Here is a 26,709-nt window from a genome sequence, read left to right as displayed (position 1 = left end):
GGTGGATCTCTGTGAAAGGAGAATTAATATACCAATCCATAAAAATAAATGCAAACGGATATAGGTATATTTTGTTGGTGGCAAATACACCATGATTTTTTGATATGGTCAACAAATGTTGGTGAGGTTAAAAGTATAGTAGAATACTATCTTCCCTTTATATGCAAGGTTATTGCATTCTTGGAAATTTCAGAGTATTTTAAAACTTCAAAAGTATTTTTATGTATAAAATAGATCTGCATTGTTACAATAAGCAGGTTTGCTGTACATGGTCACACACTACTGTAATTTCAGTGACTCAGGAGGCTTAGGAAGGTGGGTTGTTTGAGGGCAGCCTGGGCAACTTAGACCCTGTTTCAAAATAAAACATAGAAAGGACTGGGAATGGAGCTCAGTGGTTGAGCACCCAATCCCCAGTATGGGGGGAGGGGAGGCTTTCATTTAGTGATACACGACGTCCAACGGAATATTTGGAAATCAGTTCTTTTTTGTTGAGAACTGGCATGTACTGCTTGAAGTCTTGTTCCTTGTCTGCTGAATGGCAGTACCTGTTGTTTCCCACTCATTATCATCATTGTGACCACTAAAGACACAAAACCAATGGCTTTATGGGTTCTAGAGGGCTGGAACAACTGAACTGCACTTGGAGATGCCAAAGTTTTCCAGATGTCCCCAGACTGGAATAGGAACCTATTATCTGTGCCTACTTGTGTCACACTGTCTTAGAGCCATGTGTTTGCTTGTTCAGACCCCTGCTTCTTGAGGCTAGGTTCCACCTTCATTTCTTGTTCCCCAGTACCCTTCCTGAGAGTGGGGGCTGCTGAATAAACCAAGACAAGAAGCTTCATTTCTGCCAGCCACTTCTTGAGGTTCTGCCTCCAGTTCACCATTACAGCCTCTAAGAGGCTATCTAGAACATAGAAAGGCAGCTCACAAAGCACAAATTACAGTCAAAGGTATCCTCAAATCCAGAACGGCTGAAGAACACAGTCTACTTCTCAGTAAGTCCCACATGAACTTCTGCCCTCCAGCATGGAAATAGATAAGTGCTTCATCTCGGGTGAAGACGAAGTAGCTGGCTTGCTCTTAGGGATTGTATTAAAAAATATTTATCCTCAGTGTGAGGTGGTTGGAAAGTGTATCCAGGCCTGTTGCTTCCCTCTTTCTGATTCTCTCCAAGTGGGAGGGAGCTGGCACTTGATCTGAAGTTGTGCCTCTCTTCACACATTGTGGTGTATTTGCTGGACTGATTTTGTTTTTAATTGAGGTAATTTTCATACCATCAAATTCAGCACTGTAAAATAAACTTTAGTAGTTTTTAGTATATTCTACTACATTGTGCAAACACTACTGCTATCCACTTCCAGAACATTTTATCACCCCAAAAAGAAACCTTGAACCTATTAGCAGTTAGTCCCAATTCCCATCTTATTCATCCCATAGCAACCCAATAATATGCTTCCTATTTCTATAGATTCACCTGCTCTGGATCTTTCAGCTAAATAGCTTCATGTAAAATTCTTACATACATGTATTAATATATAACAAGGAATTCCACTATTATGTATGGTCATAACACACCATTTTTTGAAAATCCAGAAAAAGTAAAGGGTTTTTATGTTTTAAAAAATATTAAATGGGCTGGGATTGTGGCTCAGCAGTAGAGCACTTGCCTAGCACGTGTGAGGCCCTGGGTTTGATCCTCAGCACCACATAAAAATAAATGAATAAAATAAAGGTATTGTGTCAACTACAACTAAAAAAATATTTTAAAAATCATTAAAATAAATGGCAAATAAAATGTAGCATTTTTTTTGGTTTCTTTCACTTAGTGCAATATGTTCAAGGTTCATCTGTGTGGTTGTGCCTATCAGTACTTCACTTCTGTTGATGATTGAGTAATTATAAGAATATTCATTCATCATCTGATTGACTTGAATCTTAGAAATGGCTTGCTCCATCTTCCTTGTCTTTGTGTATTCATTTCACTCAAAGGTCTCCTCAACCTCAAAACCAACCAAAGAAACATTTAAGAAGGGAGAGGCTGTCCTTTTCCTCTGGGAAGACTATCTTAGCAAGTCCAGCTTACCCAGTGGTCTGCTATACCCAAGGCCATGTAAATCAGTATCCTTGGCCAGAAAGGAAATTCACCCCACCCCTTTGTTTGGTCCCTTCTATCTGTGATCCCAAACAACAGCCACTCTGTGCAGCACCTCCCTCCCACCCTGTCAGCCCAAAACTTCACTTCAGAGGTTGCATATTGTCGGTAACAAATTGTAGGAATTATTGGTCAGAACCAAGCCAGCCCTGAACTTTACTTTTGTCATAAGTCTTCCTGAGCTGCTCTCTGGTGGTGCTCAGCACAAACTATCAAAAACAGGGTCCTGATGACCTGAACTTACCCTAAGTTCCCAGCCTTGGCTGCTTATCAGAGCCGGCTACCGATCTCAGATCAGGGACCCAGGCTCCCTCCTGAGAGATGCTGGTGCACTAGGCTTGTAACAGGTGGGAAAACATCCATATGTTTTACTTCTTCTAACATGCAGCTGAGGTTGAGAACCACTGTCTTCCTCTATTTGTCCTTTTCTTGTCACCATGACAGAGGGCCCAGTGCCCAGAATGGTAGTCCAACTGTGGAGCAGCTGTGGAGGTCTGGTCCAAATCTTTTGTCAAGGAATGTGCTTTGGCTTCTGTTATGGGAAGGGAACTGGGGGTAGGGCACAGTCTACCCAGAACATGTCTTTCTGCAGGTCTAAATCCCTATTCTCAAGGGCCCTGCCACATTCATCCTTTCTCATGAGGACTATAGCCTGAGAGTATTAGATGCCTTATCTCTCCACCCAAACTTAAGCCACCTGAGAGGTAAGGCTTTGTGTTCCTCAAACCCTCCAGAATGCCCATCACAGCACACAGGGGACTAAGTACCATCTTGTGCAGGAGCAGAGTTTCATCTATCTGGAATATGTTAATTGGATAACTTTTAAGTGTTTGGATTCTGAATATGAGAGTCAATATAAATTGAAGCCAGATAAGAGGTGCTCCAAATAGCTTGGCAGGGAGAAAAATCCAAGACTTCACATTTTTTTTTAGGCAAGAGCCATCCACTAAAAAACAAAACAAATCAAATTAAAAAAAAAACCCATCCACTCAAAAGTGCCCTTTTAAAAGTTCCCCAGTAAGCTCTTGAGTCTGAGGCTCATGTGTATGAGACTGCATGCCCTTGTGAAAGCAGTAATTCATTCTAAAACTTACTCTGGCCAGAGCTAACCAGGGGCCTGCGGCAGTGGCTGGTTTCTGTGATAGTGAACGGGACAGAAGAATAATGCATCTTGGGAGCGTAGGTGGAAGAAGGGCTGTAATCAGGCCCAGGCTGCTCAGATTGCAGCCTCCATATATGGGTCCTTTGTAAGCTGCATGCCAGGGAAGCACCTGCACCTCTGACCTCCCACCTAGTAAGCTGCTCAGCCCAGCTGCTACATTCCAGCAGGACCTTGCTGCCCATGGCAAGGTTGTTTCATGACAGCCACAACAGCTCTTGTGCTACTTCTCTGCCTACCTAGTGTCCATCACTGATGGGTTTTACACAGGTGGGTGGACAGGCAGATACCACTGGTCTCAGAGCTTTCTCTGGACCCCCAATGCCTCATCTAAAACTAAGGAAGGCCTGGATCAAAAAGTCCCATGTTTCATTCACTCAAATTCACATTTGGAGTTTTGGTATATCCATGACCAAGTGTACTTTTTATTTATCTTGAATTCATTTTTTTTTTATATACCAGGGATTGAACCCAGGGGCACTTAACCACTGTGCCACAGCCTCACCCCTTTGTAAATATTTTACTTAGAGATAGGATCTCGCTGAGTTGCTAAGTGCCTCCCTCAGTTGCTGAGGCTGGCTTTGAACTCACCATCCTCCTTCCTCAGCCTTCCAAGCTGCTGGGATTGCAGGCATGCTCTACCACGCCTGGCTTTTTATCTTGAAATGTCCTACTTTGTTTAAATATGCAGTCAGCACTCCACATGCACAGATTCCACATTCATCACAGATTCAACCACACTTGGATAGAAACACTGAGGAAAAAAATTGCCTCTGTACTGCACATGCACAGGCTTTCCTCATTATTCCCTGAACAATACAGTATGACAATTATTTATTTAGCATTTACTCTGTATTAGGTATTAAGTAGTCTAGAGATGGCTTGAAATATTACAAGAAGATGCCTAGAGGTTCTAAGCAAATACTAGGTCTTATTATATAAGATTTGAGTATGGCCAGTTGGTCTTGAAATGAAACCCTTGTACATATGAAGGGATGCAGATATGGATGTTTTTCATTTTAAAAGAAACTAAAGTCATTACTTTGAATGAAAAATAGTCAATTTCCTTAAATACAAGCAAAATAACAATAAACACAAGAACAACGTAAAGTGATTAAATTGTGGGGAGACCATGAGCTCATAGAAGTCTGAAGCCTGTGGCTCTTTGTTGGAAGGTGAATATACGAGGGAGCCCAGGACCCTGATCTGAGTGTTCCACAGCTGACTCATGAGCACCCAGGGCTGGGAATCCGAGAGTAAGTTCTGGCAAGCAGGGCTTCATTTTGGATCACAGGATCAGCCTGGGCTGGGAGGGACATTTGCACAAAAGACACTTGCACAAAATGGGCATCCCCAGTGTCTCAGAGAGATGGAGTAATAGAAATGTAAGGGAGAATTACATGCATGGAATCATTTAATGCTGTGCTCTCAAACTCTAAAACCTGGAATCGCACACCTTATATATTCCTATACTGCTGCACACTTTGGGCTGATTACTGACAATATCATATTAAATGACAATTTTAGCTAAAAGGAAAGAAACTTGGTATTGATGATATATTTGCATAGGTTGTTTGAAGAGCTGGGCAAGGCTTGCTTGTCCTACCCATATTGCCTTTTGAGACCTCAACGTACGAGCTGCTGCTAGAACTGCAGCTCAAGGATAGTGAACAGATTAGGCAGTGTGTGGAGTGAGATTACTTGCTACTAGATGGCCAATTTTGCACACATTTCTGTTCCAGAGACCAATTTCCAGGGGATTTCAAGGATAGCCAAGTTTCATTTATTATAAAATACAGGCATTAGTGGAAAATGTTCTAAGCAAAGTAATGATTTCTATCATCAATTACAGAATTTTCTCTGGTCGTTTGATGGCATCACTGATGAATTTACACTTCAATTTACGTTGTATTTTTAAAGTTCCCTTCCTTTTCTCCCTACATGACAGCCCATGATGCCAAGCACATCACAAATTCCTACAAACACGTACATCTTGACACACCAAGGTTGGTTCAACCTTAAGAAGCATTTAGAATACAGCATGAATGAGGAGACTGGAACAAGGTCTGGAATGGGACACATCTATGACTGATTCTGTTCTGGACCACTGATGTGTGTCATTTCATTTTCAGAGTTTCCATAATTACAGCAATGATCTCTGAAAGACTTTTGTCTACACTGATTTGGATGAAGTTTTCTGGAGGTGATGGGGGCTCCAGAGTATCAAACTGGGACTGTAATAATGCAGGCGGCATAAAATGTTCTTTTCTTTGGTGTAAGCGTCCAGAGATGACCTCAAATGACCCGCTCAGATGGACCACCAAGAGCTGCACCTCAGCTGGCTTTTCTTCCTCTCTCGACTCCCCAGACTTCAGAGGTACACCATTTTTTCCTCGAATTAAGATGTCTCTGTATGTTTTCTTTAAGGCTGAACAGGCTAGAACCACATGCTGTCCTGAGGTTACATCTCTGTTTCAGAAAGGAAGGAAAGAAGGGAGGGAGGGAGGGAGGGGACTAAATAATGAAGACATTTAAAATAATCAGTCTTTTTTTTTTAAACCCAGGGTTGCTTAACCACTGAGCCACATCCCCAGCCGTTTTTCTTTTTTTAGATTGTTTTTAATTTTTTTTTTTTAACTTTTATGTGGTGCCAAGGATCAAACCCAGTGTCTCATGCATGGTAGGCAAGCACTCTACTACTGAGCCGCAACCCCGGCCCCCACCAGCCCTTTTTAATATGTTAGAGACAGGGTCTTGTTAAGTTGGTGAGGCTGACTTTGAACTTGTGATCCTCCTTTTCCTGAGCTTCTGGGATTACAGGTGTGTACCACCATGCCTAGCTAAAATAATCAGTCTTAATTCTAGGTGGAGGGCTCCAGTTTTACTTCTCTGTCAGTGAAAAATGTCAGAAAATGCAGGTTAAGCATCAGGCATACCTGGCTTTGGGTTAAAGATCTTCCACTAGTCAACAGAAGAATCTCAGACAAAAGTATTTTCTTCCTGGGGGGGTCAGTTCACCATCTGTTAATTGGGACTACCCACATTAACTGCTATAGAGCTGTCCTAAGGGAAAATAATTGCTTGATATGCCTGGTATACAGAAGAGCTCAGTGTTGCTGACTGCTCCTATGGATGCAGGACATGCTCAGCCTCAGTGTATGGACACAGGCCGCTGGCATGCACCTGTGCAGTGCAAATGGTTGGATCAGGTCCTCTGCAGGACATTTAGTGATTTGCACTCTACAACTGGCTTCTCCCCACCCACATTCTGCAGTATGGTGTGAAGGGTGGGAGTAGTTGCCAGTGCAGAGCCAGCGAAAAGGGCAGAAGAGAGCATCAGTCCCTGTGTGGGCAAGGTGAATAGGATGGGAGAAGTTTCCAGGGATGTACCAAGGAGAAAACTGGAGCCAGAAATAGCCAGTGTAACTCAGCACCAGTAAGGGGACAGAGACCACACAAGAGAGTGAACCATGGTTCCACTGGGCTACAGTGTGTGGCTGGCATTCATCTTGGGGCTAAGCTGTGACTAGAGTTAAGAGGTGGAGGGTAAATGCTGGTGTGAGTATCTGATAGAAAGTTAAGGGGCCTTCCTTTGATATTATGGCCAAGTTGAACTGGGACCCACTGGATGGAATGTGCTGAGAACTCAACCTACAGGCTCAGCCATAGGGTCTGCCCCACAGCCATGGTGTGAGCTTGTTTATTCTCAATCTAGAGGTCTGGTCTAGGCCCTCCTAAGGATTGTCACTTCTGCTTTGATTACTGGTCAGTATTACAGTAAAGAAACTCTGACATCAATAGATGGGCAGGAGTTCTCTACAGTAAAACCCTAAGCCCAGTCATGTCAATAGGTTGTGAAAACAGCAAGTTGAATTTCTAATCATAAGTATACTCTAACTTCATATGGTCCAGATGGTATTAATTTGATAAAATATGACTTCAGCTTAGAAAGTCATAACCCATTTCCTGCCTTTTATCTTTTACCAGTCCTAACCAGAATTTCCAGTGGGGTCAGGCCCCAGGTGGAAGGATCTTGTTAGAGGCATGATAGAGAGCTGGATAATGCAGGTCTCTCCAGTCCTGGTGGACAATTACATGTTGACTTACAAATGACCCCAGTCTTTCCTGATTGTCACAACTTAAAGTAAAGGGGAGAAAAAGTAATGGCTAAGATAGGCTATAGCATCTTCTTCTCTCTTCCAAGTCCTTGAATTATTACATATCTTAATGTGTGATTTAGTCTACTCTTGAAAGCGTATGTTATTACACATTCACATAAAAGAAGGGTGGCATCAGTTAAAATTTTGTGAGGACTTACTGTATATTAGTCATTTTAGAACATAATCCATGCATCATTTTATTTCTCACAATAATCTGTGAGTAGGAACTATATTTATCCCCATTCTACAGATTAAGAAACATGCGTGGAAACTGAATGGCTGTCAAGACTGCCAGCTAGAAATTGTGGAGCTGGTGGGAAATCTGTCCCCAGAGTCCAAATAACGTATGTGCTGTCCATGGCTCGTTGATATCCATGTTCGTTACTTGAAAGGAGTGGACTCTATTTCTGGGATCCTTTATCATTACCTGGTTGTGACTTGTGACCACTGTCTTTTCTCATGTGAGTTTTTACTTTCTGGCTGATGCCAAAGCCCTATGGTCTCTTACCTTAGTAAAATGTCATGCAAATTGCAAAGCCATGGAATCCTGTCCTGAAATTAAAACAGACACAAATTGACTTCCAGGTAATTAGTTTGTACAGAAACAACTATGTCATGTTCACAGATGTTAAGACCCAGTTGTTTTGAGAAGTAGGTCATATACCAGGGAGAGGGGCCAAGTCAGTGGGCCATTAACCACAGAAACATTTTCTTGGTTTGGGTGTCAGTGACTCTTTTATAACAATAAAAATTGCCTTAAGGCACCAGTAATTATCTACCCCTGAAAATCCCCATGGTGTATGTTTTCCCTTGTTCTGGTATGCTGACACATCTCTTGCTGCTTTCCTTACATATCTCAAATGCAAAGGGGTATTCACACATACCCTATGCCAATCTTTGAACTTTCCAAAACAAAACTCTGTTCAGATAAATAAATTGTGAGAAATTTGTATTTTTGCTAAAGAGAAAATGGAGGAAGTTTACACAGCAAAACGTAGTGTCTCACAAAGAAATCCTTTTAGACATGGTTCTCTCCTCCTTCCCAGAGTACATCCTGATTATTGGCCATAGTGCAATGAAAAATAAAGATGAAAAAGTTTTTTTAAATCATTTTTTCCAGCTGGGTATTTCTATGCCACTATAGTGTGCATTTGGGAGTTAGGTGGGGGTCTGGTTTCTCAAGGATGCCTTTTCCCACCTTAGCCAAGGGGAGTCACCAGATTCTTTGCTGCTTTTGAGTCTAGAGGGTACAAATATGTTTTCTTTTCCATATTTTGTTACTGGTGGCAAATATTTGTAATCATTACAAAGGCAGTCATCAAATCAAACTAAGGGTATCTTACTTTATGTAAAGATAACAAAGTATGTAAAGATAACATAAAGTAAGATACCTGGGCTGTGTGTTTTATATTGGCTTATAGCCTCCTCTCCCATCTCTTCAGGTACACCAGACAACAGCCCTGCCTTCCTGGCCTTGGGCAGCTTCAAAACCTGGGGAAGGAATTATTCCAGCTTAGTTCAATCTTGCTACTTTGATTCTAACACTTGAGATTTTCTCATTTTGCTTTAGACTTTGGTCAAGCCTTAGATCATTTTAATTTTCTCTTGATCTTTTCCACGAGGAGCCTTTTCAGCTCCCCAGCTCTTTGGCTCCCAGATTCTGCCCCGAGCTTGGGCTTTTCCTACTTCTTATTCAGAGTAATTCAGTGTTCAGTGACTGAAAGTTTATTCTACCAAGGCCATCACTTTGTGCTCAGCAAACCATAGACCCTCCTTAGAAAACTGTATAGTATAAATGTTTTTTCATCATCAAACAAATTAATTTTTCAAAGCATTGTGTGCTTAAAGTTGGGTTGAGGATCCTGGAAGATTTGCTAATCATAGATCTCTAAGACTTTACTTTCATGAACACACTTCACCCAGTGATCTTGGGAGTTCAAATGCAATAGCTACAATATTCATACAAGGTAGAAATCAAACGAAAACAGCTCTGCCATTTATACCAATTATATCCTAAGGGACAACAGCTACAAAATTCATAAAAACCATTATTTAAATTACAACAGCTATTGCTATATATACACATTGTAGCTTAAATGGATTCAACAAATGAAACATCAGTTTATGCCAACACTTGTCTAAGTGCCTTTAGTGAAAAAGTGTGGTCATTTGTAGATGCAATAACAAGATGATGAGGACTACCAGCTCCCAATTTGCAGACCACAAGAACTCTGTTAATGAAATTAGAAATATGGAGAGATTCTTGGAGATTATTGGAGAAGAGCATATATATTTAATGTTTATTATTATCAAGATTCTACAGGACATCATTCTCAGAAGCTAGATGTTCTAGAGAATCTGCTAGGAAAAAAAGTTGGAGGGGCTACATAAATGTAGCCCAGAAATGCAATTTACAACAATAGTTGCAAAACAGAATTTTCTTGGGCTTGGTAAGCAGGAGGGAAGGTGTCAAGGATTTTAGGAAACAGGGAGAATAAGCTGGACTTACTGAAATGTGCAGTATTCTGTGATGAAAAATTGCTCCTGGGCAGAGGCTGCCAGTTGAAGCACCAATTTCGATTTCCACCTTCCTTCATTTATTTACAAGTGGGGATTATGTGTTTAATGGGCCCTAGACACTGTTCTGGGTCCATACTCTAGACATGATCACTCTGAATTTGAGTTACTTTGTTTTGTTTTTGGTGCTAGGGATCTAGTCCAGGGCTGTGTTGCTAAGCAAGTGCCACACTTCTGAGGTACATCCCAGCCCTTGAGTTAACTTCTAAGGCACCATTAGACTCCACAGTTCTAAATTCCTGTCTTTCTTGCATTCCCCTTGTGATTAGCAACGTTTTCCTACCATATTTATGGACTAGTGGAGATGAAAAAGATAACATTATTTTTATAAGCTGTTTTTTTTTAAACATATATATTTCCTAAAGCAGCTCCTTTAACAGAAAGCTGTAACAAAGTAGGGAGACAGGGCCTTGAAGCCTCATGCATGAGGATGAGGATTCAATCTCTTCCTGCTCCCCATCCCCCACCACTCTTAACCTTTTTCTTTCCATTTAACCAACCCGGATTCACTTCTTGGGAATCACATATTTTGTGAATTATCACAGGTCATTAACCTAACAGGAAAAGTATGACCTTTAAGGTTAGAGAGACTCCCTTCCCTGGGTGGCTTTGCCTCGGTGCCTCTCTTTTTTTCACCTGAAAAATGGGTATCAAATAGTTTAGTGAGCTGCTTTGGGATTTAAATAAGAAAACGAATACAATTTAATTTTAAACATGATTTAACATGAAATTAACTTTGAATCTTCAAGAGTTTTAATTTGTGAATTTATAGACACTGGAATTTAATTTCACAAACGCTGACTGTTAATAATGAGCAAAGCACCAAATTGAGCACTGGGGATACAATCATGAGTGACATGGTTCCTGTTCTCATAGGAATCACAGCTTGATGGAAGAGACAGATGAACAGATGAGCTGTAGGGCAAGGGCAATGATGAGGGTGATGAGAGAGATGCTAAGGGCCACGGCTACACAGTATGGGGAGTGGTGGATTTTGATAAGGCCTCCAGAAAAGCAAATCTTGAAGAGGGGAGGGGTGTCTGAGACTAGGAGCATAAAGATGTGTCCTGAGAACTGGGGAAAAGGCAGCTACTTAGCTCTGGGAGCAGGGTCTGGAGAGCCCAGTGTGGGAGTGTCAGGAGATGCTGATTCACTAGCCAAGATCTAAGTGACCTGCCAAGGAATTCAGACCTTATATAGGGGCAGGAGGAAGGACTTGGATGTGTGAGCTCCACATTTATGTTCCTGATGTCTGTGAATAAAGGGAAAGATCTATATCTTGTTACAGATGAAGAAACTGGGACCAGAAGGAGAAGCAAATACCCAGAGCAATGTACCCTCTGAACAGATACCTTGGACAGCATAATAAATAACAAGTGGTCAAACCCACAAAAAATGTCTTAGAGGAAAGAGAGGAGGAAACAACTCAGGTTTGCCTTCCTGTCTGCTGGTTCTGATGTTCAAGGTCATGTCACTCTCCATAGTCCCCACATGCAATGATGGGAAAGGCACAGGGCACCCCTACCCCCAGCCCAGGGCTCAGAGGGAGCACAGTAAACCTTCTTCCAAGAGTTAAGTCAGAACATCAGGAGGCCACAGGTTTCCTTAGTCTATAGTTTCAGTGCTTTGATGGACACAAATAGAGAAAGTACCTTCTGGAAGTGATGGGTCTTTGGAGAAGAGGAAGAGATGGTAGAAGGTATCAGCTCTGTTGGGGGAAAGGGGAAGGAAGGGTGGAAAGCGTATGAGGGGAGGAGAGGAGAAAGGTTGGTTTTTACCTGGTACAGAAATTAAGTACACAAAGGAAAGGATGGATGTATAAAGAACACACTCTCCCCCCCCCCCCGACACACAAAGGGAAAACTACAAAATTCAATTAGTAAATATTTTTGAGGAAACCAAGGTGATATATCTGTGAAAAAAAAGTTGGTACTTTGCAGATTTCTTTTAATACTGGGACAGATATTACATTTACAGTAAGGAGAATTATTATTTTTAAAAGCTTTCTTGAAGCTTTTAAAAGGGAGACAGGGCCTTGAAGCCTCATGCATGAGGATGAGGATTCAATCTCTTTCCTGCTCCCCATCCCCCACCACTCTTAATCTTTTTCTTTCCATTTAACCAACCCGGATTCACTTCTTGGGAATCACATATTTTGTGAATTATCAAAGGTCTCCCTTTCTTTTTTTTTTTTTTTTGGTACCAGGGATTGAACCTTAACCACTGAGCCACATCCCCAGCCCTTTTTTATATTTCATTTTGAGGCAGGGTCCCGTTGAGTTCTTTAGGGCCTCACTAAGTTGCTGAATCTGGCTTTGAACATGTGACCCTCCTACCTCAGCCTCCTGAGCCATTGTAAAAGCTCTCTTTTTCAAACAGACCTTAAAGTCTACTTGGGTATCACCGTGGGACAGTACGGTGATGCACAGAGGAGATGTGCTGACTGAGAGCTTTGAAATTCTTTATTGATACCATCATCATCATTCTAATCAGTTTTCCCAGCCTGGGGGGAATATCCTTCCAGACTGTCACTGTCCATGGAGCTTTGTGCAATGATGGAAATGTTCTAGATCTGTATTGTTCAATAGGGTAGCCACATGTGGCTCTTGAGGCCATAAAATGCGACCAGTTCAACCCAGAACTGGATTTTACACTTTATTTCATTTTAATTAATTAACAATTAAATGGCCTCAAGGAGCCCTTGATGGTTCAACTTAGATCTCAGCCCTGAGCTCTCTGAGCACAAAACATCCCCAAATTCCCCTAGAATTCATCAAGTCAAACCTATACCTCAGCCTCTGACACTGTAGTCTGATCCACATGGTACAGCTCCTCAGCACAGCATCACAGGACTAGTTACCAGGGCAACCAGAGGGCACAGGGCCAGCACAGCTGTGACCCACAACTTTCACTCCTAGACTCCCTCAGCTCTTGTCAAGTATGAAAAACACCCGCTGCTCTTCCTCCTTGTATCTGAGGTTGGTATGCTTCTCTCTAAGGATGGCTGACTTGCAATTGCTCTTGGATACATTCAGAAAGTGCAGAGCTCCTCCTTATCCATGGCTTCACTTTGTAAGTGTTCAGTTACCCAGTTTACCATGGTCTAAAAATTTAAAATGCAACTCATAAATAAAAATTCACAAGTTTTAAATAACTTTTATTATAGCATATTGCTATAACTGTTCTTTTTTGTTATTAGTTACTGTTAATCTCCTATCTTGCCCAATTTATAAACTAAACTTTATCTTAGATATGCACAGGAAAACATCGTCACACAGAGTATGGTACTACCCATGGTTTCAGGCATCTACTGAGGTCTTGGAATGTACTACCCATGGATAAGGGGGCACCACTGTAACCTGTGTTTCTTCCAGTGGCCACTGGAAGAAAAGGGCAGGGACAGCTTTTCTCCTGTATACAAATTCATTTCTGGATTCTACCTACCCAATTCAGAGAGCCTACTGAACAAGCATCATTGGTAAACAACAGTGATGGCTGTTCAATGATTTTTAAAACCCATCTGTTTAGGCCAGGAGTGGTGGTGCATGCCTGTAATCTCAGAGGCTCAGAAGGCTGAGGCAGGAGGATCACAAGTGCAAAGCCAACCTCAGAAACTTAGCAAGGCTCTAAGCAATTTAGTGAGACCCTGTATCTAAATAAATAAATAAACAAGACCGAGGATGTGGCTCAGTGGTTGAGTGCCCCTGGGTTTAATCCCTGGTACAAAAACAAAAACACAACAACAACAACAATAACTAAATCCATCCACTGTAGCTCAGAGGCAGAGTGCTCGCCTAGCATGCATGAGGCATTGGGTTTGATCCTCAGCACCACCATAAAAATAAAATAAAAGGTATTGTGTCCACCTGTAATTAAAAAAATAAATGTTTTTAAAAAACCCATCCATTGGGTTGCTCTTCTTTGTTACCTTTTATGTCACTCACCAAAGAGAAACACAAAATAATATCAGCACAATTACACTCTGAAATAATGATTTATTTTATGTGTGTGGATCTGTGATTTATGGTGTGTCTGTGTGTAACACTAGAAATAGTAATAAAAAAGTGATATTTATTGAGTGCTTTGGGTACTATTCTGAACACATTTTCTTATTATTTCATTTAATTCTTCCCAGAACCCACTGATATAGGTCCTGTTACCATTCTAAATCTACAAGAAGAAAATAAGGCACCAAGATGCTAATCCATTTTCTGAAAGTCACATGAGCGTGGTGTTGGGTCCAGGTTGTCTATATTGTTTATTATTTCTAGTATGATATCAATATTACTTAAATTATTACCCTGTGTCTCTTTCATAGCTCCCTTGCCCCATGTCCCATATCTTCTAAAATCAGATGTTGCAAACGTCATTTTGCTGGCTCAAGGCTTGAACCATTGCAAACTCAAGTGACACTTCCCAAAACAGGGAGAAGTGCCAAAGAGTTCTCTAGAACAGTTTGAATAATGGTTGTGACTCTCACCTTTCAAGGCAGAGCAAAGGGGGATGATGAAATTGGAGGGTGAGCCGAGGCCAATGAAAAGTAAAACAAGCGTTGGTCTTTGGCCAGTTCCATTTGTTTCTGCCCTTTGGACACATTTAACCCAGGGAGTAAGACGTGCCTTGCTGCTGTGTGGATGGACCCAGCTCTTGACCTGGCCCTCTCGCTCTCTCTTGAATTACTGTTCCTTCAGCTGGTGAATTCAAGAGTTTGTAATTCCAGTTTGAGAAAGACTCTTTGGGATGTAGCCTCATGACTGTGCATAAAGGACAGTGGCATTCATTCACGCATTCATGCACTCCAAAACATGCCATAAATATTTTCTGACATTTACTCTGTGTCAGGGCCTAGGGTTACAATGGTTAACAGATAAATCCACAGTCCCTGCCCTTTTGGGGGTAAAGTCTAGTTGCAGAGATGATTAATCACATTCTCACACTAACATTTGCCGAGGTGTGACTGGGACAAGGACAACAGGTATATGGTGTTCTGAGAGTTGGTCATGGAGGCTTCAGAGAGGTTGGTCAGGGAGGGCTTCGCAGAGGCAGTGGTATGGGAGCTGAGATATGAAGGATGAGCAGGTTCACTCTGGGAAGAGGAAAGGAAGCGCATTCCTGGCAGAAGTGGATACAAAGGTCCTTCAGGGAGGGGCATGGTACCACGAGGGACTGAGAGGGTGGCTCACAGCATCTAAAATAAGCTGGAGGCGGGTGGGCATGGAGGCCAGCCTGCACATGTTTAGGAATTTAGGTGTTTGGCCTGGACTTTGAGAGCAGGAGGAAGCCGTTAAAGGATCTCAGGCAGGGGTGACATGGCCACACCTGAATTTTCAAGATTACTCTGGCTTTGGGGTGGTTGTCAGAGTCTAGTGATGGTGGTTGGCTGATAGGACCTGGGAGAAAATGAGGAACTTCCCCTTGTTTGTGACACAGGGGACCTCTGCCTTCTCAGGAAGGCTCCACATTCTGCAGACTAAAACCTGGCAACAAGGTGTTGTGGCAGACCCTTCCCAAGCTGGGGCAGAGGGTGACACTGCTCCTAGTGCTAAGCTTACAGGGAGGGTCAGGGCCAGAGCTAACAGGTGCAGGACCCACCATGCAGCTGGCTCTTTGGAGCACCCACCCTCTGGTTATCTCATGACTGAGGAACTCCACTACACCAAGCACGACAGAGGTCTCAACACCAGGTGGAGTATGCGTGTTGGACACAGAGAGCCAAAGTTACCTGGTCATTCAATGGTATCCCTTTCTCCATCTTCATTCGATTTTCCTTTGGATGATAGTCATCTGCATCATAGAATTTCCATCCCAGCTTAAAGAACAAAGGAAAAGAGAGTATGTGGCAGGCAGTAGGGCTATGTTACTAATGGGCAGTGTGGAAACAACACTGTTACCCTCCTCCCCATTGTAGGTGCCAGGACATCCCCCATAGACACACCAGGGAAAAGCCCCCCGCCCTTCATTCACCACTATTCATAATTACCAAGGAGAAAAACTGACTTGCTCCAATGGTTCCTAAGCCATGCAGAGGTGTCTGGTTCAAAATCACCATAGGCCAGAAGAAAGGGGGGAAAGCAAAGGGACAAGAACACAATGGGACACACAGTTGTTAAAACAGATTACCTCGGATGCCAGCAGGGCGCCCACTGTTGATCTGTGGAGAGGACACAGATGTTCCAGTTACTGCCCTCGCTCAAAGTGTGCAGCACTTCCTTCCTCACAAGGATGCCTCGGAAACAGGTGTCTGGGCAGTTGTGCTAAAGTGCCAATCCCTGTGTGATGCTAAAGTGATGTCCTTCCTGTTTTCTAGGAATGCCTTTGAAGAAATAATTAACCAGTTGCCACTGTTTGTTTTTCAAAAGGCAATATATCAGATTTCATTAAACCTCTGAAGTTTTTTTTTTCCCCTTCAATAATCAGTGCTCTGGTCTGTATTGTAAAAGAAAATACTGAATTAATAAAATGATAAAAATTCTGCTGAGGAGATTGGAGGGAGGAGTCTGATGGGGGATTTAAGCTCTAACTGAATCCATGCAAAGTTCAGTGGGCATACAGAAGCACTGGGGCTTAAAAGAGACAATCTTAAGGGCCAGGCATGGTGGCACACACCTGTAATCTTAGTGGTGCAGGAGGCTGAGGCAGGAAGATGGTGAGTTCAAAGCCAGCCTCAGCAAAAGCGAGGTGCTAAGCAACTCAGTGAGACCCTGTCTCTAAATAAAATACAAAATAGGGCTGGGGATGTGGTTCAGTAGTTGAGCCCCTGAGTTCAATCACTGGTTACCCAACATCCTTCTCTCAAAAAAAAAAAAAAAACACTCTTAAAATAGAGGACATGGGTAAATGACTCAAGAACAACCACCACTTGTGAAGACTGGGAGTTAAGGGCTGGGGTTGTAGCTCAGTGGTAGATCATATGCCTAGCAAGTGTGAGGCACTGGGTTTGATCCCCAGCACCAGATAAAAATAAATAAAATAAAGGTATCATGTCCATCTACAATTACAAAAAAAACAAAAAGGGAGTTAAATGCTCTCTGTGCACAGCATCTGATAACAACTGTTGTACCCTAAAAAGCAGTGGGAGCTAGAGAAAAGGGCTCAGGGCTGGGAACACAGAGGAACTCAAAAAAGGAGGTGTGGTCCATAGCCACAATTCTGCCACTAAATGTCAGAGATCCTGGGAAAGTTGCCTGTTCCTCTAATCCTCAGTGTTCTCAAGGGACCTGAGGTACATAATTATCCATTCACCTGTATTTTAATCAGTGAATATTGAGCACCTACTAGTTCCCACGATCTAATGGTGAGACCTCTGAGACATGGTCTCAGCCCTCTTGAGGCTCACAGTCTAGGGCCATGGGGAGGGATGGAGCCTGGCAGACAGTGATGCATCCAGTCATTTCTGGCTCTCAGTTTCTAAAGTGTTGCCCAAAGACTCTTTTTACTGTATCCTTACACCATTTTATTCTTCAATCTCTCAAGTTTTGCCAACCCCTACAATTACTTACTTGATTATTTTTAATTACTTCACTTTTAAAAATTAAGTCTTTAAAGAAACACCTTTTCCTTCCCTTTTATAGGCATTGCTCACTTTAAATAGAAGGTAATAAAAAAGATGTATACAACCCAAACAAAACAATGTGACTAAGTTCTAGTTGGACACTTCTGCCTAACAAGGGTCTTGACATTCTTTTTTTTTTTTTTTTAAAAAAGAGAAAGAGAGAGAATTTTTTAAATATTTATTTTTTAGTTTTCGGCGGACACAGCATCTTTATTTTATTTCTATGTGGTGCTAAGGATCGAACCCAGCACCCTGCGCAAGCCAGGCAAGCGTGCTACTGCTTAAGCCACATGCCCAGCCCTCTTGTCATTCTTTTGTTAAAGTAGTATCACAGAGTGTCAAAGGTACACTGGTATCAAACCAAGACTGGCTCCTTGATGTAAACAAAGGACTGAAGGAGAAACAACCCCTTTCCCATTTTGTTTGCTCTACTGAATTCCACAGAGGTGGAATGCTACAGACAGGTGGTAAATCACCAACCCAGGTGAACTCCATGCCTGATGAAGCCAGAGCTGTACACAACAGAAATCACATTTAAGACCAACTTAGATTAACCATGAATGAACATGTCAACTGTCACTCATATTCTAAAAGGAAAGCTATGCAGATTCAGGAAGAAGATAGAAGGGAAAAGAAAAGCCACTGTCTGCTGCTCCATCCAAACCTCCTTAACCAGAAAATGGGGACTCTTGGACACACACCAGGGACCTACTAGATATGAGACAAAGTGAGTGCCCACTTTGGTGGAGACTGGTCAGATCTAAGCATTACAAACAAAATGTCATGGCCCAAATGTCTCCCAGTGGGTCTAAATCAGGAATAAGTAACTTAAAAGACATCGGACTAGCAGGAAAGGGAAGGGATACAGAATAAACATATTTGAAAGGACCACTTGATCCACCAAAGATGAGGGTGGCTTCACTAAGACTGCCAAAACATAAAGAAAGCTGGGCTGGGACGTAACTCAGTTGGTAGAGTGCTTGCCTAGCATGTACAATGTCCTGGGTTCAATCCCCAGAACCAAAGAAAAAATAAAAAACTAACAGTACTATTATTAAAATAGTTCATTCTTTTATTCTTTAAATCAGCAAATATTTACTGAGCACTTACTATCTGCCAGGCACTGCTTGGGACACATATCAGTAAATGAAAAAGATTTCATACATTGGTGGTGGTGGGGGGTGGACACAGTAAAAACATTAACTAGGTAAACTTCCTGACAACATTTTAAATGGAATCTTCCTGTTTTGAGTCTATTGTTCTCTTAAGCCATTAGGCTATGGAAATAATTTTTCCAAATGTTATGAAGTATAATTAAAAATCCTGCAGGGGCCTAAGAGAAATTTGCAGAAGTCATCAAAGAAGTCATTTTATCCTAATGATAAAAAATAATCAATTCTCAGTCATTTTATTACTCAGTCAGCAACATCTGACACATCTCTCTGATCTTTAGCCATCAGAGTGTTCTGGGCTCAGTCTTTTGCTAGTTTCTACTTCAATACTCTCATGGTGATCTCAGTATCTCATGTCTTTAAATACATCCACATGTCAGTTATTCCCACATTTTACATCAAAAGTCCTTTCTTCTCAACTCCAGACTTGGATATGCAATGATCCCTTGATATATCCACTGAATTAAAAGGCCCATCCAATGGACCATATCCTACACTGAGATTTGTGTGTTTTACCAGGACTGAACCCAGGGTCGTCTTACACAAGCTAAGCAAATGCTCTACCACTGAACCACACCCCCAGCCCGCACACTGTATAGGTGTCCTTAATTTATCCTTTGCCATACTAGAATCTAAACTTTTTGAGGACAGGAATTTCATCTGTCTTGTCTACTATGTGTCATTGACATAAAGACTGAGCTCAATAAATAGTTACTGAGTACATTATAAGCTGTAAATAACATGATTCAGACACCCCTCATCTGGCTTAAGGCTTACACTCTGCTCAAGTTCATAGAGTCAGGCAGCATGAGATAGGACTCAGATCTCACTACATCACAGTATGACAATAATTTTATACTTTCTAGTTTTTTCAAATCATGGGACAGCTAGGGATTTTCAAATTGTTTTATTTTGGGGGTGTGGAGGGAAAGGTTGGGGATCAAAGGCCAGGCATGCACTTTATTACTGAGGGTCCTGGGCTCTATGTTTTATTTCAATTTCAATATAAGATTTCCTGTCTTTGAGGCTCAAAACATCAAGATAATTTTGGAAAGCTATAATTTACTTCCTGGAACAAAAGCCTTTAATACACTCCTGACCAAATAGGTAGTTTGTGATTCAGAAAATTCTAGAAGGGTACTGTTAGGCCTTAGAAAGCTATTTTCTTAAGTTCTGCTTTGCTGCTTGTCGTTGGATATTGCAGTAGGTAGGATTTTTTTTTTTTTTTTTGGTTTTGTTTTTTTAATAAGACACAGATTTTGGTTTTATCAGGAAGCCAAAAGCTAATCCCCAAATGGGCCAGCAGCTTGGCTGGGTAGAATCTGCATATTTTCCAGAGTTCTCTCCAAACTCCCAGGAGCCACCCTCCATATTAACAGGGTCTCTTTTCATTTTAACTTAATACTGATCAAAGGAAGGGGGAAACGACACCAGATCTTCACGTTCACTGAACAAAACCAAATCAGAAAAGTCCAGAAACTCACACAAGGGGGCAGCCGTCCGCCCAGTTCGACAAATGTCTGAAAGAGGCTGGGACACGGGCTCTGCAGGCTCCGGCCCTGTCTGACAAAATGTCCCAACCCCGGGCCTTCAGAGCCTCCGGAGATGTGGAGTGGAACCGCCGTCCCTCACGTTGGTAACCTGTCAATCACCCTGCCCCAGCGGCCTGTTCACTAGGGGCTCCTGACCCCGGCCGGCGTGGCTAGAGCCGGGGTTTTATACGCAAGGTCTCCCGTGGTCCCGGGGCTTAGGCGGGCGGGTTGGAAGGTGGACAGGCAGGTGCCACCGGCTCCCAAGACCTTCGGGTCCCCGCCCGGCCGACCGGCGGCGCCCGCCTCCCCACCAGGTGCCCCTGCACCCGGCCTCCTGGACCTACTTTCCAGAGCCGCTCACGCCCATCACGAGCAGCGCGCCGGGCGCCGCCATGGCTCCAACACGGCTCCTTCCAGTCGCCTTCCGGGCCCCGCCGGCCGGCGCCAGAGCGTGGACCCGCCCCCGCCCGGCCGCGCGGCCTCCTCCTCCTCCGGCTTTGTGCGCGGGGCTCGCCGCATCCTGGGTTAGTCCCGCGGGCCCCGCTGCGCTCCCCGCGCCCCACCGCCGAGAGATGAAGAGTCTCTGGCAGCAGGGAGCGGCTGGACCACCTCCTCCTGCAGTCCTCTTGCAGCGGCCCCTCCTGCTCTTCCTCCACCGGTGGAAACCGCAACCACCCATTCATTTATAAAAAATAGACTTGTAAAAAGAATAAACAAAATAAATCCACGCTTTCACATACCAAGAGGCAATAAAACAGCTCTACCAAACAATCTCCATCTCCAGTGTAGATGGAAATCAGTATTTTATGAAATTGGGATCACATTGTTTTGTGACCTGGACTTTTGTTTCCGTAAATATTTCGGAGATGATTTTCGGTGTCAAATATAGAGTTGGCCATATTAGCATATGTAATGGCTGTGTGGCCCTGCTATTTAATCTAGCTCTTGTCAAGGAAATTACTTAAGAGGAAGGAACACCCTCTTTAAATGCCCGTTTGCCTTACAACGATGTCTTAATTATGCATCATTTACAATATTTGATTAAAAGCCCTTCTAAAGACATTTTGCACGACCTCCTTTGTTTATCAAATAGCTGTTACTCTATGTCTTAGAAAACAAGAAGACACAAAAACAGTTACTTATGACTATTTCAATTATCCCTGCCTGACTTTATTTTTTATACTTAGCCTGAGTGGACGAGATTTCTGATAGGGAGTTACAAAGACAAAGAGACAGGTCTTTACAGTTCAGTTATGGTCAATTAACTTTTTTTTTAACCTCTATAATCTGCAGGTTGATATAATATTAATATTCATTAAGAGCTGAATATTACCCCCCAGGCACTCCTAGGCTGGTAAGAGAAATAGATGTGTAAAATAAATACAGTCATATGTGTTGTTTACCAGCTCAGTGCAAATAAAAATAAAAATAATTTCATATTTCTTTTAATGTTCAAATCATAAATGATTAGCAGAAAGTCTGGTTATTCTCTCTGTATTTCACTTCCAAGGTATGTTTAAAGACTACAGTGAAAGACATTTTGTTGCACCTCCTTTGTTTACCAAGTTCACATTACTCTGTGTCCTAAAAAAAAAATTAATGAGACACAAAAGCAACCATCTAATGACAATTGCAAGTAGTTCAGATGGTGGCAGGAAATAGCCTACTCAGGTTGAATAATTTGAAGAGGGTTTAACAAAGGGACTAAATAAAGAGATATGGGTAGGGTCAGAAAAAGCAACAAGGAGCAGCATCTTGGTCTTAGTAACTGAGGAGAGATGTAGTTTCCAAGGGGGAAAAAGAGAGAGAGAAGGAGAGAGGAGAGTGTACTCAAGCTGTCCAGATGCTTTATGGAGAGAGGTGTCTAATAGGATTCCATCTCTAGAAGGGAAGCAGACCATCTTCTTGACCCAGAAGAATGGGGATCAGGGAAATAAATGACCTCCCAACCCCTCTCCTTGCCTTCTCTTGTGGTAGTGGCCAAACTCCACCGATAGACACTGTGTTAGCTTTTTTTTTTGCTGCTGTGACTAAAGAACCCCTCCAGAACAACTGTAGAGGAGGAAAGATTTGAGGGCTGTTTCAGAGGTCTCAATCCATAGACCTCAGACTCCCTTCTTTTGGGCTCATGACAGAAGAATTGGCAGAGGGAAGCTGCCCCATGTTGATCAGGAAGCAGAGAGAGATTTCCATTTGCCAGATACAAATATATACCCCAAAGCCACATGCACCTGTCCCCCCCTTCCCACCTTCTTTAGCCACACCCTACCACTTCAATTACCACTCAGTTAGCCCCTATCAGGGGATCGACTCTCTGATTGGATTAACACTCTCACAACCTGTAAGGATGACCTTAGGCCTAAGCAACTCTATTATAAAAACTGCAGTCTCCCCAGGCACAAGCCTACAGAGCCCTCCAATATGTCATCAGGCATAGCCTGGTAAACAAGTCACGAACAAGCCATAAACAAATCTCTTTCCACAACTCAAAGTCAGAGTGAAGCCACTGGTATAAATATTTCATTTGCCTTAACTCTGATGAGAGTCAAAGTGTAAAATCAGGGCAGAAGCCACCAAACCATATGTCTTTGCTCTGAAATGTAAAATGTCACTAAGAAACCTGGTAACAATTGATAGGGACCCAAAGGATGAGTAGAAGCTCCAAAAACTAGTATAAATAACAGAGCAAAAGGGCAGACATTCAGCCAGCTGATACTGATATACACTTGCCAGAGAGCCTGATGAGGATCTGAACTGACATCCCAACTCTTCTCATCATCTGCCTGATCCTCTGCATCATCCTCACCTCTCTCAAACTCTATAGCAGCCTCTTAACTCTGGTGAGAATGGTGACTTCTCCTTATGACCATCTCCTTAACCAGCTGTCAACTCCCCTCCAGAAGAATCCTCCACTGGTTGCTGACCTGATTGTTGTGCTCTGAGTGAGTGTGCATTTGCTGGATTTAAGGCCTAAGACTTAAGACTTGAGATCTGGCATTTGAACTTAGCATACAGAGGTAATGTCTGTAATAGGTCTCTCATGATTAAGTGTGTTTGCAGTGCTTAGAATTAACTTAGAATTATTTGCTTTGAATTGATTATGTCCATTGCAGTGACCAGCATTAAGGATTGTCATTTCTTGATTAAGAACCTATTGAGTAAATTGTATTGAGTGATTTCAGTGAATAAAACATTGAAAAGGGCATAGCACGTGGACATTCTTTATTTCTCCCCTCAACTGCATATGTGGCACCTTTGCCCATCGTGACACAACCCAATCATTTTGCCTCTGAACCTTCTTGCATTGTCTCACATGTGAGCTTTTGGGGGACACCACATCTAAACCATAACAGACCCCAAGTGGAGCAGAGAGCTAGGGAGCTATTGAAAGGGTCCTTGCTGTCATCGCATATGCGCAGAACAGAGAAGAGAAGGTGGAGAGTGTATCTGGAGGGACAAATGAAAATTATCCCACACTTGTGCTAATTAGAGTTGTGAAAGCCTTCTGTGCTTACTCCTAGTCCAGCAGAACTCAGGGGGTCCCTAGGAGCTGAATTCCAGAGCGTTGGTTTCCAAAGAGTGCCATCTGCTGGCCCTGGTTGTCTCAGGGCCTCCTAGCTATAAACTAATGGGCAGCCCTGAGGCTGAACTTTGGTCTAATATTAGGTTGTGTCTGTCGACTGCAAAAACTGCTGAACTGAGGCACAAGATGCCCTGGAAACCCCAAGAGTCTCTGTGAGGCACAGCTTTACATGTGTTACCACAGTGACTCAAATCTCAGTCACCTTCAGACTCAGGTCAACAACCTACACTGTAAGTCTTGCCCAGTAATGATGACTATGGCAATGCTCCTGTATGTAGCTGCCCATTCCACAGGGGTTAAATGAGGTCCAATGAGAAATATCCCCTCTTAATGTACATAGGCACTTCTCTGAGAACCAAATCATGGAATCCTGCGATTCCATTACCAGGTTTATATACCAGGACACATGTGCACAAATGTACAAGCAGTCTTTTTATTTATTTGTTTGTTTGTTTATTAGTTCTAATCAGTTATACATGACAGTAGAATGGTCTTTGATTCACTGAACACAAATGGAGCAGAATTTTTCACTTTTCTAGTGTACATGAAGTAGAGTTACACCATTCGTGCAATCATACATGTACCTAGGGTAATGATGTCCTTCTCATTCCATCATCTTTCCTACCCTTTTGCCCCCTCCCCCATCCCCTTTACCCTATACAAAGTTTCTCCACTTATCCCATCCCCCCCCATATGGATTAACATCCATTTATCAGAGAAAACATTTGGCCCCTGGTTTTTCGAGATTGGCTTACTTTGCTTAGCATGATATTCTCCAACTCCATCCATTTACCTGCAAATGCCATGATTTTATTTTCTTTTAATGCTGAGTAATATTCCATTGTGTTTCTTTATCCATTCATCTATTAAAGGGCATCTAGTTTGCTTTCATACTTTAGCAATTGTGAATTGTGCTTCGATAAACATTGAAGTGCTGAGTTACTGTAGTATGCTTTTTTTTATTTTAAAGAGAGAGAGATATTTTTTTAATATTTATTTTTTAGTTATTGGCAGACACAACATCTTTGTATGTATGTGGTGCTGAGGATTGAACCCGGGCTGCACGCATGCCAGGCGAGTGCGCTACTACTTGAGCCACATCCCCAGCCCCATAGTACGCTGCTTTTAAGTCTTTAGGGTATACACTGAGGAGTGGGATAGCTAGGTCAAATGGTGGCTCCATTCCAATTTTCTGAGGAATCTCCATACTGCTTTCCAGATTGGTTGCACCAATTTGCAATCCCACCAGCAACGTATGAGTGTGCCTTTTCCCCAGCATCCTCGCCAACACTTATTATTGCTAGTATTCTTGATATCTGCCGTTCTGACTAGAGTGAGATGAAATCTTAGTTGTTAAAATTTTTTTTTTGTAGTTTTAGATGGACAGGATGCCTTTATTTTATATGTTTATTTTTATGTGGTGCAAAGGATCAAACCCAGTGTTTCACACATGCTAGGTAAGTGCTCTGCTTAGAGTAGTTTTGACTTGCATTTCTCTAATTACTAGAGATGTTGACCATTTTTTCACATATTTGTTGATTGATTGTATTTCTTCTTCTGAGAAGTGTCTGTTCAGCTCCTTAGCCCATTTATTGATTGAGTTGTTTGACTATTTTTTTTAGTGTTAAGTTACTTCAAGTTCTTTATATGTCCTGGAGATTAGTGCTTTATCTGACGTGCGTGTGACAAAAATTTGCTCCCAAAATATAGGCTCTCTCTTTACCTCTTTGATTGTTTCTTTTGCTGAGAAGAAGCTTTTTAGTTTGGATCCATCCCATTTATTGATTCTTGATTTTATTTCTTTCGCTTTAGAAGTCTACAAGCAGTCTTTTTCATAATAGTTCCAACCTGAATGTCCACCAGTAACAAAGTGATTTGATAAATCATGGCATATTTAAACAATGAAATACTGTTCTGAAAATAAAGTGAACTAACTACAGCTACGAAATCTTATCAAAACCATGATGTTAGCCAGGTGCAGTGGTGCATGCCTGACTTGGGAGGCTGAGGTAACAGGATCTCATGACCTAGGCCAGTCTCAGCAACTTAGTGAGATCCTGCCTCAACAAACAAACAAATTCATGATGCCAATTGAAAGAATGATAACTATATGATCCCCATTTACAGAAAATTTAAAAACAAGATAGTTAAGCAATATATCGTTAGTCCAAGGAGATATATATATATATATATATATATATATATATATATATATATTACAGTAAAACAAGAGAACAATTAACCTAAAATTCAAAATAAGGAATGTTTGAAGAGGCACAAATCATCTTCTAATGAAGTGTTACTTTTCTATTTCTTAGCTGAGATATTGGTGTTTATTTTATTCTTTTACTTTAAACTATATATTTTATGATTCAAAGTGTATAATACATCATTACATCATGCACACACAAACAGTTGGGTGCTTTTCTACCTAATTTATAAATCCCAGCAGTGAATAGGGACTTGGAGAATTCCTTCCTGTGGGCAAAGCAGGAATGATTTGCTGGGAAACTAAATTCATCTTGACCTTCACCTCTTCCAGCTTGATTTACTCCTTCACTGCTGCTAGTATTTCTGCTGACATCGTGCTTGAAGGCAATTGTCTCTGGAAAATGCCTGTGACACTGCTCAATACTTCTTCACTGGTTTGTTTTTACTTTCCACTAAATAAGAATTATATTTTATTAAAAAAAAGCTAAAACAAAATAAAATGAAAATACTCCTCTGCCTGTCTTTAACAAGATATGTCTTTATTTCCTCTATTAGCAGCCAGTTAATTCAGGTCACACTTACATGATTAGTTATTATCTTTAAAA

At 41.9% G+C, this 26,709-nt stretch overlaps 1 protein-coding gene across 5 annotated transcripts; it reads right to left on the bottom strand.

Moving 5' to 3' along the window:
- Window positions 1-4,321: 4,321 nt before the first annotated feature.
- Window positions 4,322-20,765, bottom strand: Idnk (IDNK gluconokinase). 5 transcript variants are annotated; one of them, XM_076846089.2, is made up of 5 exons: window positions 20,655-20,765; window positions 16,175-16,205; window positions 15,777-15,863; window positions 7,986-8,029; window positions 4,322-5,786 (listed from the first exon to the last, which is right to left on the bottom strand). In XM_076846089.2, the coding sequence occupies exons 1-5, from the start codon at window positions 20,702-20,704 to the stop codon at window positions 5,435-5,437; spliced, it is 564 nt and encodes a 187-aa protein (XP_076702204.1). In that variant the 5' UTR covers window positions 20,705-20,765; the 3' UTR covers window positions 4,322-5,434. The 5 variants fall into 5 exon arrangements, with proteins under 5 accessions (XP_076702204.1, XP_076702208.1, XP_076702206.1 ...); XM_076846093.2 differs by having other exon boundaries at window positions 16,175-16,367; window positions 20,655-20,746; XM_076846091.2 differs by lacking the exon at window positions 20,655-20,765 and adding an exon at window positions 20,263-20,601.
- Window positions 20,766-26,709: the final 5,944 nt, after the last annotated feature.

This window comes from Callospermophilus lateralis, chromosome 2 (assembly GCF_048772815.1).
Source record: "Callospermophilus lateralis isolate mCalLat2 chromosome 2, mCalLat2.hap1, whole genome shotgun sequence".
NCBI classification, from domain to species: Eukaryota; Metazoa; Chordata; class Mammalia; order Rodentia; family Sciuridae; genus Callospermophilus; species Callospermophilus lateralis.
Note: the sequence above shows the minus strand (reverse complement) of the source record. Positions and strands in the feature narration are given on the sequence as shown.